This window comes from Macadamia integrifolia, chromosome 5 (genome assembly GCF_013358625.1).
Source record: "Macadamia integrifolia cultivar HAES 741 chromosome 5, SCU_Mint_v3, whole genome shotgun sequence".
Classification (NCBI taxonomy): domain Eukaryota; kingdom Viridiplantae; phylum Streptophyta; class Magnoliopsida; order Proteales; family Proteaceae; genus Macadamia; species Macadamia integrifolia.
The window spans coordinates 8,014,138-8,033,423 of NC_056561.1; the positions used below are offsets into that span (position 1 = coordinate 8,014,138).

The 19,286-nt window shown below is 38.2% G+C and overlaps 1 protein-coding gene across 1 annotated transcript; it reads left to right on the top strand.

Moving 5' to 3' along the window:
* Positions 1 to 1,195: 1,195 nt before the first annotated feature.
* On the top strand, positions 1,196 to 18,007 carry LOC122079583 (bZIP transcription factor 1-B-like). The gene is made up of 13 exons (XM_042646170.1): positions 1,196 to 1,479; positions 9,031 to 9,152; positions 9,241 to 9,297; positions 9,379 to 9,480; positions 9,694 to 9,783; positions 9,928 to 9,987; positions 10,305 to 10,471; positions 10,564 to 10,618; positions 10,972 to 11,014; positions 11,099 to 11,334; positions 11,419 to 11,496; positions 11,843 to 11,968; positions 17,526 to 18,007. Exons 2-13 carry the CDS (start codon positions 9,096 to 9,098, stop codon positions 17,637 to 17,639), a joined length of 1,185 nt encoding a protein of 394 aa, XP_042502104.1. The 5' UTR covers positions 1,196 to 1,479; positions 9,031 to 9,095; the 3' UTR covers positions 17,640 to 18,007.
* Positions 18,008 to 19,286: the final 1,279 nt, after the last annotated feature.

Consider the following 19,286-nt stretch of genomic DNA (forward strand, 5'->3'; position numbering starts at 1 on the left):
CATTTCATTATAGTAGAAAAATGATATATATAAAAGTAATTTTATTTTGATTTTGAACTCAATTTGAGAGGCTTCCCTTATCTGTTTCGGGTGGCTTAACAGAATCATTTATTTCTTACCATTCTGTAAATATATCTGATTATCTGAATCATTCTTTTTCCCTCACCAGAAGAATCTTTCTGGAGAACTAGACAAGTCAGGTTTCAATCATTCTTTTAACAATGAGGGACTGCAAACTACCTTAAAATGGGCAACTGAAACATTATACCTTCATTCAATGTCTGCCCACTATTTCAAAAATAGGAATTAGCTTAATCACATTGGTTGATTCAGATTAGAATCACTCGTGATTAATCTTGATTATGGACATTCTAGAGTGGTCGATTCTAGGGTTTTTGAAACCGAATCACTGGATTTTCAGATCTATTAGGTCAAATCCAAGGTTTTTGAGAAGAGTTTATAGTCCTTGTGGCTGCCTCTTGGTTCATTTGCTATGCTTATCATGGTTTGAGAACTCGATATCAAAGTCAATATCAATATGGCTCAGCTAAAATCGGATAGAAGTACCCGTGCTTTTAATTAACAAATCATTTTTTTGAAGTATTTTACCTTTCGTCTGTAGCGGCCACTAATACGATATCGACCAAAAATAGGGATCAATCAAAGCCGATTTTGGTCCGATCCGGATGATCCCGACCAATCCGATCTGATTCCTCGAACCACGATGCTTACCCAACACCTTCTACCAACATATATTACTTCGAAGGATACATATGAACCATGGGTCCGAGTGGAACTTTAGGGTGAAGTTATCAAAGCCCATAGCCCATAGCCCATAGCCCATGTGTATAAGTTGGTAGGCGAGAAACAATGATTCAGTTCATAGACCATAGATTATGGTGTATAAAATCTCTTTTTCTTCTGAAATGGCAAACCGACGCGTGGTAGATTTTTACTAACGTACGCCAGAGGCACAGATGTAATGAGTAAGAGACATTGGTCCGTTTGGGACCTCTTGGATCTCTCTTCCTCTCTCTTAGGTGGCATGCATTCTTATTGGTCGATCTCTCCGACTCACAAGGATTAACGGATCGATCTTCATATAAATCCGAATATTTTAAAATTTAATAATATAAAAATCAATAAAAAATTGTTAAAAAATAAGTATTCATTTCTTTTTAGTTGAACGGACCCGTCTCTGCTTCGCTCTCTCCTCTCTCCATTCATCTTTACCCACTTGTCATTAACATTTTATTTTATTTTATTTATTTTTTAAATTTATAGTGTTCTCCGTTTCTTTCCCTAAAAACTCCATTCCTTTCCCTCGCTTTGCTTGAAAATCCATTCTTCTTCTCTCGCTCTTACGCACTCTCACTCACTCACTCACTCACTTACTCTTTAGGGTTTGTCTCCGTTTCAGTCACTTTGAGTCTCAGAGGAATAAAGGAGATTTGTGGAGTGTGTATCTTCTTTTAAAAGGTATGTTTTGTTGGTTTTTCTTTTTTTGTTTTTAATTTTAAGGAGTTATGGTTTTGTTGAAAGAAAGCACTTTTATGTGGATTTTGTTCAGGTTATTTTTGTTAGAAATTTTAATTTTTTTAGTAGTTTGGTACCTTGTTGTGGTGATTAGTGTGTGTGTTGAAAAATTATGCTTGTTTTGTGCTTCGTACTCTTCTGGTGCGGCGACAATTCTGTAATTGTAACGTTACATACTAGTTTTTTTTTTGAAAAATTTTCACTGGAAGAATGGAGGAGAAAGACACAAAATTAGAGTTAATTTTCTACAGTTTTGGGGGATCTGAGCCTTTTACAGTAGCTATTGCTCTTTTTTTTTTCCCAGGTGGATATGTAGATATTGTTTTTATTTAAATATTAGTGCTGGAATGATGCATGCGTGTCTGTGCATGCGTGTCCGGGGATGTGCCTTTGTTTGATCTATATTTGGTTGCTTAGGTAGAGAAGGATACACTCGTTTATTGTTCTTTTTTGTTGGTCATGTGTGGTCATAGTCTCAGGCATGGGTTTGCCCCCTTCTGGTTGAGAACCTTCATCTGCCTTATGGCAGTTTATGAGCAAAATTCCTGCTTTCTTTTTCCATTTAGAATAATTTGTTAACAATAAGATCAATACATGGTTGCTTAAGGACATGATGATTGTGTTTAAGGGTATTTGATTTGCTTGCAGTTTTCAGCAGAAGCGTCTGTGTATTCTTCTCTAATTTGCTGGAATGTTGTCAGCTTTTCTATTAGTGTTTGGTTTCTTATTTCCCACATCTCACATCTTAAATGACATTGTGTATAATCACATGTTCGTCACTGTTCTTGTCTAAAGGTTTCTAGCACGATTCATATAGAAAAGGTTTCTGCCATGTAGAATGGTTTTCTTAGAACGGAAATTAACAAAATATGATTTTTCAAAATTTTTGAGAGTTGTCTAAATGAAGTAGTTGTGATTTTATTGTCTCTATAATTGTGTTCGTTGAACTGTATTAGCACATGGATTCTTATCAATAAAGAAGTTTATCTGTACTAATTAGCAATTGCCATGTGAAATTTGATTTTTTTCTTGTATGAATGATGACTTTACTAATTAGAAGAAACCTCACAACCTTCAGAGGAGGAACTGTTCAACAAGGAAGCAGTATAACACTAAAGAGGGGAGAAACTAAATCATAGGCTATGAGCCGGCTATAGGCATTTATATATTGGTGATCTATCAGTCCTTCCTGTTTCCAACTTACCCGCCAATGAGTTAGCTGAGCTTCCTCTCCCTTTAAATGAGATATTCCCAGATGAACATGGAGTTCTTGCATATGATCAACTGCATATATTTCCACGTACCATCATCTATAGAGGTCAACAATAACAACTACGACTCAGCCTTTTCCCAATTAAATGGGTTTGGATACATGGATCCGCGAGAGGGTAAAATAAAAAGAAAATGAAAGAAAAAAAGAAAAAGAAAAAGGAAAGAAACAAAGCAAGACACACAGGAACATACCACCTTAGAGTGGTTGGCTACATGGATATTTGCCCTTCAAACAGGTCTGTTTGAGGTCATACGATAGTCATGACCTAGCCTCTGCATGTCTTTCCTTGCAACATCATCAATATCATTTTAGGCCTGCTTCTAACTCTTTTAGTTTCTTCCATATGGATCTAATTACTCCTCTTCACTAGGGCATCCCAAGGTCTCAGTTGAACATGGCCATACCACCTTAAAAAATATTCTCAGAGCTTTTCATACCTTACTCTAACTCTCTTAGTTTTACCGCACATCCATTTCAACATCCTCATCTTTGCTACACTTAACTTATCTACGTTACACAATAAATACAGGATATTCCAACTATTAACCAAAAATTGAATCTTCCACTGCAATCAATTGAGGATAGCCTTGTGAAGGACTTGACTAACAAAAAATGATGGTCTTCTATTCTGCTGTGATGAACTTGTAAATTGAATAGGGCCCTAGTTTATCGTCGCAACCTGATCCTCAGGGTTTCTAAATGGTCTCTTGCCTGTGGGATGCAGGGATCTCATGGGAGCTTGCATTGAGATTAAGCTTCAAGAATTCCTTTTTTTTTGGGGGGGGGGTGGTTGGGAACAATGCTGGACTAAAAGAAATAAGGGGGTGATGGAGCTACCGCATATGAATTACAGATGCGTCCGAATATGTTCAAAGTGCCTGCTAATTTGGCAAGTTCACCATAGAAATATATATAATATAGTCAACCTCTTAATACCCAAGTTTTATCTCTTTGCAAATAGTTCAGATGCCATAATGCAGGAGTAGATTACAAGTAACTAACTCCGCAGTTTATAACCCCAAACAATACAAATAAGACCAATAAACAAAGAAATAATACCATCAAATAAACCCCCAAGGATACAATACCCATATAGGAGCAAAACTAGCCCAAAACCCAACCCGATAGGAGAGAGAAAGACCTTCTATAGAGCTGGAGAGAGAACGGTGCGGCAAGGTCTGTGGGAGTCCGATTGAGTTGTGCTTTTGGGTGTAGATAGTCCTTAGGGAGGGCACAAAAACCCCCAAATATGAAGGGCTTCTGACGGCTGGTTATGGAGTTACTCACTTTCTTGATTTTTAGACCTAAGAGAGAGAATGTGAGGAATTCTGCAGGAACATCAACTTGTCTTCTTCAGATAATCTTCAAGAGAGGATCGAATGATCTTCTTAGAGTATAGAACTAGTCCTCCAAAGGATCTGTAGATCAGATCTCAAACTTGGGTAGCAATGAAGGTCGATTGGCTTCAAGAACAAGAACTCTTTGGCTGGCTGATTCTGATTTTGTATGCTTTAACAGGTTTGAACTTCTAATAACAATAAACAGAAGATAAAAATAGAAAAAGAAGAATCGATGGAGGGTTGAGAAGGGTGAAAGAGAATAAAGGAATGGGTATCTCACCCCTCAGGTTTTGGGTATCACACCCCTCAAAGGTTTAGGCATCTCACCTCTCAATAACAATTTTTTTAGCTAAAGAGTAATCACTCAATAATTCATTCATTCAAATCTTCAATTATGAGTACATAGGCTCCTCTATTTATAGAGGGCAGAATAGCAATCAAACTACTTAGGAGCTAGTTTCCCAATAGGACTAGACACTCCTACTACAACTAGGAACTAGTTTCCGAATATGACTAAACACTCCTACTACAACTAGGAATTCAAAATAGAACTAGGACTTGACTTTACGACTCCAACATGGAGTAGAATTAACTAACTAATAGTCCATATAGGACTTTACAACCGACCAATGGCCTAATGGGCCTTTATTGAATTAAATAGCAACTAACTAAACTAATGAATTAAATCTCGTTTTTCTACCTTCTACTCATATTTTAGGCCCATTTCAAAGAAAATCCATGGGATCAAAGGCTCAACACATATATAACACAACCCAAGGCTTATTTGTAATAAAATAAGCCCAAGTGACTTATCTACATCATTCCAATATTAAATGCTTCCGTAAGAGTCCACCTCTTTTAACCAAGTGGTGAATTGTGAAATGAGCTTTAGTTGTCATGATTATTATTTTGAAATTCATGTACTGTTAGTATTTAACAATGGGGATGGTATTGGATGTAAGCCCATCCACAGTGGCAAAAAGGTGTAGTGATGGTTTCTTGAAAGTTTCAGAGGTATGGTGGGAGGGGAAATGGGACTCAAAATAAAATTATCAGCCACGATGTAGGTTTCACTCCTGTTAGCTGGGTCTCCTTTAGTTGGTTTGAACATTAGTAGACTTGGTATATTCATTCATAACCTATTGTTGCATTGATTTGTATTTTATGGTGAAATTTCTCGGAGTCTCAACTGTGCAGTCAAGGGGAATATCTTGTATGAACACCTAGTTGTGCTATGTGGAAGGGTGATGTGGCAAATCTAGCCATTGGATAGCTAGGAAAATGTCTGGATTGCCCATATGTAAATTTTCAGACTCAAATTCAATATACCCTTACATGTTAGTATATTTGCCTTGCATTTTCATCCATTCATTCTTTTCAATTAACTTCTTTTTGTCATTGGATTTTTAAGGCTTTATTTTGCCACTTGGCCAACTCCGTTTGCGCTGTAACCTGATTTGTGAACGGGAATTTGGGGTCTACATGTACAAAATTTCTGCAATATCTGACCTGCCACATAGCAGATACATGTGTTATCGGGAGATTTCATAACGGACGTGCTTTCTAGGGATACTGCTACTATATTATATGTAGAAATATACATGTAAATGACCTTGTGTGATGTAGTTCAAAAGAACAAGAAGAGCTGCAGTAAACCAAGCCATCAAACTGGACCAAGAATGATTGGCTTAATTTGAGTGCCCAATGGGTTGTAGTGTGCCTTGGGCTTTGTATTTTTGGGTTTATTATTGTAATGAGCCAATTCTATAAGCCCGAATATTAGGGATTTGAGTCTTATAGGGGATTAAGTAAGCTTTATTTTGCAGTGTTCTAGAATAGCTTGTATTTTGAAGGGAAACTTAAATTGTAAGGGATTCTCCCTATCATACATAGGGGCTTCCTATTTTGCTTGTTTCCATGAAGTTAATAATGAGTAGGGGATCATACCCACTACGATAATTTGAGAAATAATTTTGTCTTGAGCTTGCGAGTTCTGTGAGGGACTAAACATGTTTTTGTGGGATTCAAAACTGTTCTACTGTGGGATTCAATAGGGAAACCTTGGTGGGATGCCAAGGCTAGAGTTGATGGGTTCCTTCTCCACAATTAGGTGAAAATAGGGAAACCTAACATATCTTCTATCTTCATTTGCGTATTAGTTACTATTCTGTTTGATCTTCTAGGTGCTCTTTCTGTCCACTAATTTCTGTTAAGTTTGTTTCTCTCAGTTTTCAAATTAGATTATTTCATTGATGTTGCTATCCTTCTTTCGATCGATTTCAATACTTGTTGACTGTACAAATGCCTTCTCTAGAGTTCTGCGGCAGCCCTATTCATTCTTTTGTTTTCCATGTTGCTTCTAGTTTCTATTTCCCAACTCACTTATTAATTTGTTTCCTGTAGTTGCTGAACTGGATTCTGTTACAGTTTCTAAATTCCCAAGTTTCTATATTCAGATCTGCATATTTCCTAATCCTGGACATTTTTACCTCAGGTTCTAGTTCTTATTGTTACCATATTGGGGACCTTCTAAATTCTGGAGTTAGTTACTAATATCTATCAGTTTCTAATTGAATATTGAACACTTCCTATTTCAGTGGCAGTCTGGTATCTTCAGATCTGATTGTAGGATTAAGATCAGATTTTGAGGATTGAATCCTCACCTCCATACTGTCAGTCTGTCACTCAACAAGCATAACAGCCTTATCAAACTGATTGCTTCTGATGTATAAAAAAATAGCATCTTCTTGTTCTAGTTTCTACCCTGCGGTTCTGGGTTCTTCTTGGAGTCCTCAACTAAGCCTTTTGTGATTTAGGATCCCGTTGTGGTGGTGGAGAGATTAGGGTTGATGGAAGTTTTGAGTCATGCCAAATTCAAGTTTTTCTCATTACAAAAGTTAATAAAGGTTAGCAAGATTGATTTTTTTTTTTTTTGGAGCTGTTAGAACTAAAATCTGGATTGATAAGTTTTGTGTCATGCTGGATGCAAGCACAGTATAAGGTGGAATGGACTTCCAAAATGTTTTTGGTTGGAAGGCTTCCTACGACATCCACTGGGTCTGTGATGTTAAATGGGGTTTGTTGTTGTCTAGTGCGTGAATTAAGACCAGATTGGCCTGCATAATGCTATCTTGGGGCTCTTTTGAGTTTTTTCGTGGGTACATGAAGAAAGGTGTACATTATGACCCTCCCAGGACCCTGCCATGGTAGGAGATGAGCAAAGGCTTAACCGGATCCAACATACCAATAAAACTGATATGCTTATAACTGGAATCTTTCTTGACACTTACACTGCTGATTTGATGAGGGAAATGGTCCTCTTGAAAAGAATAGTTTTTTGTAGGTGAATAGTGGGCACCACAATTTAGTAGTAACGGTTGGTGGACACATGCGATTTCACTCGGAGTCTTATTAGAGCTACATCACATATTCGTCGTATAAGGAGTGGTGTGGGCTGAAATCTCATTTGTTATAACTTATGCTGGAATAATAAAATCTACCCACCATCCTGGCTTGGATACCTAAACAACTCAGGTATTGAGTTTACATGTTTATTATGACATCCAATATTTTGGTGTCCTTGAGCTTGTCTTTGCATTCCCGAGCCTCAATACTTGTTATCCAAATGCACGGTTAGCTAAACGTCATCAAATTGAGTCTATTAGAAGATCAAGCAATATATACAATATCTTCCAACAAAACTGATTGATTGAACCTTTTTTCGGTTGCTGCATTATTGCATATGAAAACAGTCACTCCAAGAAAAATGATTAAGCAAATTATTCAAATCAATTGATATTAATGCTTTCCAAAAGGGGGAAGAAAAAAAAGAACCCAGTGCACAAGGCTCCCGCTACTGTAGGGTCTGGGAAGGGCAAATGTCCTCAACCTTACCACCTGCTTTCCAAAAGGGAAATTTGGGTTAAAAAAAAGACCAAAGTGAAGTGGAAAGGTGGAGATGAGTATTGAGTATGTATCTTTTGCACAAATTTTCTTCATGTCAGTTTCTTCTTCTTTCTGAACATTTTGTCCTTTCTGGCTACAATGAAGCAAATTCAAGGTTTACTTTCTCCACCCCCCCCCCCCTCTGCTGGAAATATTTTTCCATTTTTGGCAGTAATGAAATGATTTCTACAAAGGCAAGGCTGAAACTATCAAAACAATGGTTTTGAGTTTGGATGTTACTCCTTTCATTTAGTGAAGTTATTCTTTGGGGAAATCTTGTTGAGTATTCAATCTTTTTGGACTACTCAAGTGAAGAAGTATATGTAGATTTGAATGCTACTAGTAGTTGCCATGCAAAGAATTGAGATCTGGCATTTGATGGATTAGAGTGAAAAGTTACATGGGACAAAAATCAAGGACATTGGATGTTTTCATGCATTTTATTCTACTCAACTAATTTAGATCATGTGGTGATTTTTGGTCATGGAAATTCCTAAGTTCTGTAATTTTTTGGTGGGTTCTGTTCCTCTTTAACATCTTGTGGTAGTTCATTCAATTGATCATGAGATTGGTGTGGCACCATGAGATGTTTATTTATTTATTTTTTGGGTGGGGATTAAATTGGAGAGAAATTGTACTTTTGTGGTAGTGGTTGGGGAGTACAAAACCTGAAAGATAAAACTAAGTCTGTGCACTAGCGAAATAAAGCTGAAACACACTAGTAGAGAATTCTCCAGGCCTTTCAATCAATTGTCTGTCAAATGTCTGTCTTAGGTGCTCAGACACGTGATGTTCACTTTTTAAATGATTCTGAATACAAAATTCGAACTGTGACATTTGTAATTTCTTAGACGATGCCAATTGTAAAGAATACTTTATAGTGAAATCTGTATTTGATATTTGGCTTCTCTCACCTCTCTTGAATCGACTTTTCAGGTATACATGTCCACTTATTAGGAATGGATTTGGATAATATCTGAGGTGTCCAACAATCTTCAGTCATGGGGAATGCAGATGCTGATGCTTCTACAAACACCGAAAAGTCATCTCCAGCGAAGGTATGCGTGATTGAAAAGGGTTTTCTGTTCCTTTCTCTGAGATTGTCTTTGACATTACTTATTTTTTCTTAATTTTTTTTAATTGCAGGAGCAGCCTCCTGCTAGTGGCCCTGCAACGGTTTATGCAGATTGGGCATCATTTCAGGTACTGACTTTTCTAAGTTTTGCTTCTTTCTCTGTTTAATTTTTCATCAATCCTGAAGTATATTCTTGGGCCTGGCTCTAGGCATATTATAACTCTGCTGGAACCCCTCCAATGCCACCGCATGGCTTCTTCCCTTCTCCTGTAGCATCCAGTCCTCAAGGTCATCCTTACGTTTGGGGACAGGTATTTCCTCTTTACATGGTTTCTACCATTTTGGAATTTTCATAATGGCTCATTAGTAGCTGCTTTTTTGTTATGGTCTAACTTGTCATACAGAGGTCCTGGACTTCGTTTGATTGAACTTTGATTTGGAGTGGGGTCACTTACCGGACTCCCTGGGTTGGGTGTACTTTTGCTCTTATATTGAAGCATCTTTAACATTTATTCTCCATGCAGCACCTAATGCCTCCATATGGCACACCGCCACCTCCATATGTTGCCATGTATACACATGGGGGACTCTATGCACATCCATCCATGCCACCGGTAACTACCTGCCAATACTGTTCACGTCTTATGCAGTTTTTAGTTGCCTTGTAAGAGTTATGCCATCTAAGGGCATAAATTATCTCCGTCTTTTAGTTTATCAAAAAATCTCCATTTAATATTCATTTCTTTGTGTCATTGCAGGGATCTCATCCATATAACCCCTATGCGATGCCTTCTCCGAATGGAACAGCCGAAGCTTCTGTGAGTATTGGTTGCCTGTACTGAGTAATGGCTACATAATGTTGTACCTGTATCTTGTTATAAAAATATATCTTGTGATTTCTGAAGGATCAGAAATCATGCATGATTTATGTGGTACAATCAAGTTGTGCTGGTAGTATACTTTAGAAGCATTAGAACTTAGGAGCTTCTCATGTAGAATAAATATGTTTTTTTGTTAGTTACTGCTCCAAACAGTGTATCAGCCACTACATACCTCATTTCCATGGAAGTCATTGCTATATTTTCCCAGACTTTGCAACATGTACACAGCAAATGAAAAATTTATCATATTTCAGGCTCCTGCTGGTGGGAAAGATGGAGAGGGTAAATCAAGTGAGCGCAAGAGCAGGAGTCCTCTAAAGCGATCTAAAGGAAGCTTAGGAAGCCTGGGTATGCTTACAGGCAAGGGAAATGAGATGGGAAAAACATCTGGGGCATCTGCCAATGGAGGCGTTTCTCAGAGGTAAAGCAACTCTAGGGTTTGCATAGTTTCAGGTACATTTCTGACATTTAGATAACATATTGATATTATGTCCATATGGATGGTATATGCAGTGGTGATAGTGGAAGTGAAGGTTCAAGTGAAGGAAGTGATGCGAATTCTCAAAATGTATGTCATATCAAACTATCTGCTTTGTATTTCCTATTTGTTCTGCTTAGGGTTCGCCTTATTATGCTACTCGGTTTATACTTGCTCTGAGACTGCTAAGATAGAACTACATATGTTGGCTTTTCTAATATGCATGGAATGGGAGCAATGTCCTGGACATAATACTGCAAGATTTACATTTTTCTGAAGATTTTTGCCCCCTACTACTGGCTGTACTTCGGAGATCCATCGCCCACCTTTGTACTATTATGGAATATCTAGATCATAAACTGTATTGACATGGGGGAGAATTCATTTGTTTCCCATCATGTTCCGCCGGAAAGGAATGAAAATATCTTGTTGAATTTTTACAGGGTTCTTATCAAAAACAATCTGGTGAAGAAGGTTCTGCTGATGGTAAGCTTTAAAGTGAGTTTTCTGTTCACTTGCCTCCTGTGCTGTATGCAATAATTTACTTGGGTACTTATATTCAAATCACAGCTGGGGCCCAGAATACCAGCACTGCTTGCAGTGTATCAGATATGGTTACACAGACACCTCCAACCCAGGCCATGTTGAATCAAAGTATGGTGATGGCTATGCCACCTAATGGCGCCTCTGGTCCAACAACAAACCTGAACATTGGAATGGACTATTGGGGAGGGTCTGCAGCCACATCCGTTGTTCCAGCCCGAGGCAAGCTCCCTACAGTACCTGCTACAGAACACTGGATACAGGTTTCTCTCTCTCTTGTGTGCTTGCGCCCACGTGTTTTCATACCACTTATGATTCATGTTTCTGAAGGCTTCCTCCTGTGACAGGATGAAAGAGAGCTTAAGAGGCAAAGAAGGAAACAGTCAAACAGGGAGTCAGCGCGGCGTTCAAGGCTTAGGAAGCAGGTTAGAAATATATTTGAATTACATTAGTAGATGTGTTGCACATCAATACAATGCAGTCTATCTTCCTTTCTGATGGTGCCAATCAGTCATATGTTCTTTGTGCAATTATCTTGTGCATTTGACGTTTATTGATATTCTAATGGAAATTGGTCGTGCATGGAGGCGGCCCATATAGTTTAACAAGCACCAGAAAATGGGTTGTAATTTATGATATTAATTTTGACTGACACATTTTGGGTTTGTTATCAATTTGTTTCTTCATCATTTGGGTTTCTTCTGGTTAAGAGTCGCAGTCGCACTGTTTGCCATTCTCTTTTATTAATAATGACCGATGACTTGGAGGCAGGCTGAGTGTGAAGAACTTGCTCAGCGTGTGGATACATTGAAAGATGAAAACAGTGCACTTAGAGAAGAACTGGAACGCTTGAAGGAGGAGTGTGACAAACTGACATCTGAGAATGCCTCTTTAACTGTACGCCCTTTTGCTCGTTTCTACCTTTGGCTTCTGTTTAATATGAGAATATGCACATCATAGAATGCCTCTCCTTCCGTGAGCTTCTTTTTGGTTCTGATCTGTTTTAGTTTCTACTTTCTTTGATTATTCAATCACTCAAGTATTTATATCAATATTATGATATGTTGAGAGAAGGATGTACATTTAAACCACCCCTCCAAAAAAGAAAAAGAAAAAGATGTGGACAGAGTCTGGTGCAGATAAATTAGAAAGTGGATTTATCTTAGTGGAAATAAGCATTGGGTTGGGTTCCTGATGCAATTTGGATTGCTTATGGACTTGCCCAGACTACTGAATGCTCAAAATACAAATGTAAGGGCAATTATGATATTTCCATGGCAATGCAGCCCTGTAATTAGGTAAACTAACTATTAGTGGGAAAGGCTGTAATTTTCTTGAATTTCCAAAGCAACTGTGAGACCAAGAGTGAATTCATAACATAAAGAAACAATTGCTTGGGGGGAGTTAATTCTGGATCTAGAACAAAATATGGGTATAAGAGAATAAAGGAAGAAATTGAGGGCAAAAAAGGGATGAAGTAAGAACAGTTAATATCATAAAAGAGTCATCTTCTTCCTTGGTCAGTAACCGAGGTGGATAATCCAGTGGAATCACAAGTTTGAACCCAACAAGGAAAACCCAGATTTATGCAGAACTTCAAGGAAAGGTTGATCACTCAAGGATCTAACCATCCCAACTCACAGAACCTCGAATCGACATCTTGCCTCTGCAACATGAAACAGCGATGGTTTCTGGTTCAGTTATGGTTGCTGCATGAAATCTCTTAATAGAATAAAGGTTTGGGTCTAAACTCCTAAGGTTGAGGTCGCTTATGCTAGGGTTGCCTACCCCCAAAATCTCAGGTCAAATGAATCAACAACGAAAGAGATTTATCTAAAATAGAGGGCTTGTGCCAATGCGAGGGATGGGAAAAGAAAACCAGAAAAAAGAAGAGAAGGAAAAAGAAGGAGAAGAATGAAGGAGAGGAGAGGATTTGCACAGAAGAAGGGCAGGTGGAATCACACATGCACCAGCCCACAGGCTCTCAAACACAACCAACTCAATTCATCTTTTCAAACTACTCCCAACGATGGGGATTACACCATATATAAAGGGAAGTAAAAAAGACTCCTAAAATATGAAGACTAACTGTCTAACTAGGAAACTAATTCAATAAGGAAACTTGGAAAATAGATCTTATGTCCTATTCGACCTACCCAACTAAAGATAACATGATAATCCCAATTAAAAAATTCTAAATATTCTACTGAACCAAATCCCAAATTTGACCTGGTTCATCTCCATCTGAATACCCAAACGGGTTCGAGTCGACCCATGGAAGCGCTCCTACATCATCTATACATGTTGGGTCTTTGATCCAATGGGTTTTCATTGTAAATTTGTAATAGGCATAGTTGTAAAAGTGTCGCCTAGGCATCCAAGCTCCTTTTTTTGGATGGACGCCTTAGTCAAGGTGGTGCCTAGGTGCCTTATTTCTTGACCCCCCCCAATGTCTTGGGTCGCTAGCACTTTGACAACTATGGTAATAGGCCACTTTAATGGGTCTAAAATAAGAGCAGGACTTTGGAATACAGGTTTACTTAATTTTTTAGTTTAAGTTAGAGTCCTAGTTGGAATAAGAGTTGTTTTGTCATTTATTGGTCAATTAAGTAGCTATGGTCAACGGAGCCCTTGGGAGGCCCAGTAAGGAAGAGTGATCAGATCCAGATGGAAGGAGCTAAAAGAGCTAGGGTCCGGCCTAAAATCAGAAAATGACCATTGTGGTAAGGAAAGACATGCAGAGGCTAGGTCTTGATCCTGGTATGACCTCAAACAGAGCTGTTTGGAAGGAAAAAATCCATATAGCTGACAGCTTTTAGGTGGATGTTCATGAGGTGTTGCTTTGTTTCTTTCTTTTTCCCCTTTTTTTCTTCATTTTCCTTTTTTTTTTTCCTCCCTCTCGCGGATCCATATAGCCGACCCCATTCAGTTGAGAACAGGTTGAGTTGTTGTTGGTCAATTAAGTCGCTAGTTTTATTTTAGTTGGTTTAGACTATTTTTAGTCACATTAAGAGTAAAATTTTGAGAGGCTATATATATAGCCAGCTATTGAGGCATACACAATTATGAAATAAAGATATTCAGTTTTCTTAATTGTGGCTTTGTGGATTCAGTGCTTACTGCCTGGATCTCCAAAGGAATAATGTAAGGCTCCGTTTGGTATCGTTTCTTTTCCAGAAACGCCGTTTCGTGTCAAAAACGAAAATTTCAGTTTCTGTGTCAAAATGCAGTTTTTAAACGAAAAAATGGTGTTTCAAAATTTCAGATTTTTATCAGAAACTTTTTTTTTTTTTTTTTAAAATGGAACGAAACTGGGAAGACGGAACTCCATTTTGGCGTTCCATCCAATCTCGTTTTTTCAGTTTTTTTTTTCACTTTTTGTTCCAAAAAAACAGAAACGGACCATAAGTGCACCAAACAGAAGATTCCATATTTTCGTTCCAATAGAACGAAAAAACTCTAGAAACGTTTTTTTAGAACGATACCAAACGGAGCCTAACTGTTAATCTTTTCTTGAGGCTCTTCTGCCCCCACTAGATCATACTCTTGAAGTTCTAGAGTATCAATTGGTTCCTCAATCAATTCTTCAACTGCAACTATAGCATGATCTTGAAGATCTTTGACTTCTTGAACTTCTTGCTCTTGTTCTTCAATAACTTATTCTTCTAATGCTTCAACTATAACTTCAAGCTTTTCACCAGCTCTTATATTAGAATGTTTCCTATACTTTCACACATAGCACTCATCCTCTCCAATGTATGCTCCATGTCACTTGAGGAATACCAGAATTATGTTCCAGTTCCTGTTCTGCAACGCAAACTTTCTAATCGAAATTGCAATTGAATTCAGCAATGAAATATCTTCCCCTGATGCAGCACAAGACCAAACCAAACAGGCCTTTAGTTAGTTCAGGTGGATCATGGGGCAAGAGTAGCAAGACATATCCAGCCCAAACCAAGGCCTGTTCTGGCCATCGGTTTTAGTGATAGTCTGGCCCATATTTGGGCCCATGTGATGATTATATTTAAGTCCCAGGTCCAGCCCATATTTCTGCCCAAGTAGCTTGTAAAGAAGATATTTGGATACCTTGCATGAGAAGATTCTGGGGAAGACTCTGGCAGATTGTCTGGACCTCCATAGGATCTTTGCATGGAGAAGATTTTCTGGAATTTCTCTGCTGCCTTGCCTGAAGAGGAGTTTTTAGAGGAAGTTGCTGGATTGTGCGTAAAACAAAAGATATTATTTAGTTTATATTTTGCATTGTCATTACTTATTTTCTATTTTTTGTAACCGATTCTAGTTACTAGGTAAAAGCTTCTATTTCTGAGTTTTCTTTTAGAAAGTAGACTTTCTATTTCATGTAGTAGCAATAGGGAGGTTTACTTTCTATTTCTTCCTAGAGGCCTCCATGCATGGAGGGTATTATTTTGTAACAGCTTTCAACTATATCTTGTGACATGTGAGTGTGTGCTCCTGTGGTGAAGTAGTAGCAGCTCTATTGTGGTGAAGCAATAGATTATTGGGCGGTGAAGCCCTGTCTCCCTTGGCCTATGGCGGTGAAGCCTGGTCAATCTTCTTCTTCTTCCCATTCTTCTGTAAATTAATTTCTTCAGTTTCAATATTACTATTCCGTGGTTTATTCCACACCTGAGAGACATTCGAAGCTCTTGAATACTGTTGGAGTTTCTGTTCATACATTTGAAGATCAACCCATCAAGTTCCAGGTGTGAAAAGAGACAAGGCTTGGAGATCAAGTTCTCACTCTTGCAGTTCCCTGGTGTTGGAGATTTTGGTAGAGAATTTTCATGGACCTGGATCTCCTGATCCAGCCATCTATTTCAGCCCAAGTTTTGCAAGTAGATTGCCCACCTAGGGTCCTTCCTTTGATGGTAACCACATTCTCATCAGATGGCTGAATTAGCTGGTTTCTTAACTACCTTTGCCTGGAAGATCTGGTCCATCAGAGTTGTTAGTTGCTAAATCTGGGACAGTCACTAATTCTGTGATTTAACGCACTTCTGTATTCTGCTGACAGTGCAGGTTGTGTACTGTCCTATTTTGGGTAATTGGTTAACACCTAGCATTGAGTTTCAGACCGAAGAGTGTTTGGTATGTTACGGTCTATTTTAGTAGCTTGATATGGGGTGATTTTTCTGTTAAAAGTGTTTTTCTGGAAATTGGTACACAAGGCACTATTGTTACTTTTGAAAGATCCTGCTGTAAGTTAGGTTCATGTTGTCTACTTGAGCTCTAGCATTACAACACCTCCTCCCAGCCAGCTAAGGATAACATCTTTTAAGGTGGCTGGGTGAACACATAGTCCTGATTTTAAGCCTGAAGAAAAAGATCCCAGGAGGAGAACAACAATTAATTACCCCGATTTAAAGCATGATTCCTCCATTTTCAAGCTAAATGTGCATCTGGTCAGCATCTGGCTCCCACTAGTTATCAGTGAGAATCATCAATAGAGGGCAAACAAGAGGGGAAAAAAGGCTACTTAAGAGGTTTAGGTTAATTTCATATAGCCCTTACAAGGGGACAAGAATCACCTTCAGTCTGGAGCGACTTGCTAATTCTTCCGACAGAATGGAACTTTAAAGAGAGAGGACACAATCTCTTGAATTGTTCTTTGAGGATCCACAACTTGCTCAAGCTGTTGGGGGCATAAGAATAAATTATTGTGAGTCTGCATCAGTAGAGATTCTTCCAGAAACAAGACACCAACTAATTGTCTTATTTATACACTTTTTAATGGTACATCACTGTAGCATTCTTATCTCTTCCAAATAAAGGAGGCTCAGGTAAAGTATAAACTGTAGAACTGCAGATTAGTACAATGACTGTCATTCCAGAAGCTGAGAGCATCAGCTTTTCCAATCTATCCCTGGGATAAATAATGGCAAAACATTATGGGTTTACTGACAGTGTCACAGGGCCTGATCCCCAACTGTTAAACCATTTTTAGCACTAATAATTCTTCTCAGGCTGTCTTGCTCTGTCCCATTCCTCCACAGCCATTTCTCAAGAACTGGTTTGTTAACTGCCCCTAAGGGTCTAAACCCAGATCATTTCACACTTGGAAGTGGTACTTATTGGCATTGTGAAACTGTAAACAGTCAAGTGAATAATCCCAGTGACAATTTTGCCCTGATTGTGCTTGGGTTAGTCCAGCCCAAGTTTGCTTCCTTAGCCTCAATCATGTCACCTTTGCCAATATTCCTGCCAGTTTTGCATTTCAGATTCTCTTCAACTCATCTTCTAGATTGTTTGTTTTCTCAAAATGAAGTCTTCAGGTTCATTTTCATCTTATTTATGCTCCCCCACCCTGTGGATGCACTTGCATGCCATCAAACCATTTGTTTTCCACCTAGGTTGAACATTCTGATTATCTGATCATCGTGCTGTGAGATATTGGATTTCTTTAGCTTCACATGCATCTATGAATTTTTTGCAGGAGAAACTTCAGAAACATGAGGGACAGGACTCTGGAGTGGATGTTGTTAATGATCATCCAGAATCCGATCCCAAAACAGTGGCTAACTCGGACCCAATGGACAGAGATAGTTGAGAGCTGGTAATATGAAGTTTGAACACCTCAGAGGCTGAGCAGATAAATTTTCAAAAGCTGAGTTCTGGTAGTATTCAGTCTACCCTCTGTTCCCCTCTTCCTTTTTTGTGCAAGAGAGAGGTGTTGCTCTAGGCTGTATACAGGAGGCTATTCAATTACAACTAATTAAAGGTTTATCGAGATAATGTATTATTAGAAAATGTAGTTATGAAGTTAACCAGGATTCCTCACGGTAGAGTAATTCTTTACCCCTTGGCTAGCTAACACTCACATGAAATTGTAATAAAGGTTTGAAAGGACTAATCAAGCTTTTAGGATACATCTTTGATTTAAATCTTCTGAATGAATGGGTCGTGGATTCTTCTAAATTGTGTGGAATACTTGTTTCCTTTTGGTCTGTCCTTGTATGGTGTAAGATAATACTTCTAATTACATGCATGTACACTTTGCCTTTGGGTATGTAATCATTTAGTCCTTATTTGTGACCGTTTGACGAGGAACCTGTCTAGGTTAACTTCCGTTTTCTAACGGTTGAGGTGGATGAGATACTGGAAGAACAAGTAGCCCAGTTTGTGAAATCCCATCCAAGGCTGTAAGACCTGTACCCTGGCCTAGGGTTCCCATGTCCTAGAATAGTATGGTGTAGGAGTTGAAGAACTACTTTTTATGTTGTTGGTTCTTTTTTTTTTTGGGGGGGGGGGGGGGTTTAAAGATTAGATTTATTGAATAAAAACTTCACGAGGGGAAGATTACAACTATCACAGCAAAGAGAGATTTTTATTTTTTAATGAAAAAAATGAACTTAACTAATTATAGGCTTCCTTAGTTAGATCGGTCAAAGATCATGACGCACTAAAGTTGATGTGATATGTGGAACGATGTTGTGATAATGTTGACTGTGTATAGAAGCTAAAGTGACGTTTGAAAGTCGAGAAAAAAAATTCAAAAGAAATATGAAATTGTGTGGAATGTGATGTGATAATTTAACTGTTGAATAGAAGACTAAATAGTATAGTGGATTAGCAATCTGTCAAATTTCAAGTTCTAGTTTACTCATGTGTGTTGCATGCATCTTCATGTGCGTTCATGTTAGCCTATGGTACCTGAACTACTGTTGTGTAGTCTCTTGCATGGTCTTAAATGTTGAAAGTTCTTTTTTTTTTTTTACTTGTCAAACAGGCGGAAATTGACATGTTTGTAATAAGACATGGGGTTTGCTTGTTCACAAAATTTGAGCTTACGCAATTTATCACGTCCTTAATATGTCGGGTCATTTTGATAAATCTCATCAAAAAGTCTTATATTGAAAGTTAAATCACCTATTGAGGTCAATTTTACATGTTTGGTAAGAAAGCTATGAGGTGGCATGTGAAATGGAGGCTGAAATTTCAATACTCGGCCAAGTATCAAAGCTTTGCAGATCTAATATTACAAGAGGACCACATGAGGGTGCAAAGCCAATACATGGGTGACCAAAAAAAAAAAAATGATGTTTGGATATACAGGGGATGGTATTTAATTGAATTTGATTATAATTTTCAACAGAGTGAATCTATATCTTGATCTTTCTACCAATTGCCATATCATTTTATCACGTGGTAGAATTAAATAGGCCAATTAGATGGGACTTTTTTTTTTCTTATCATC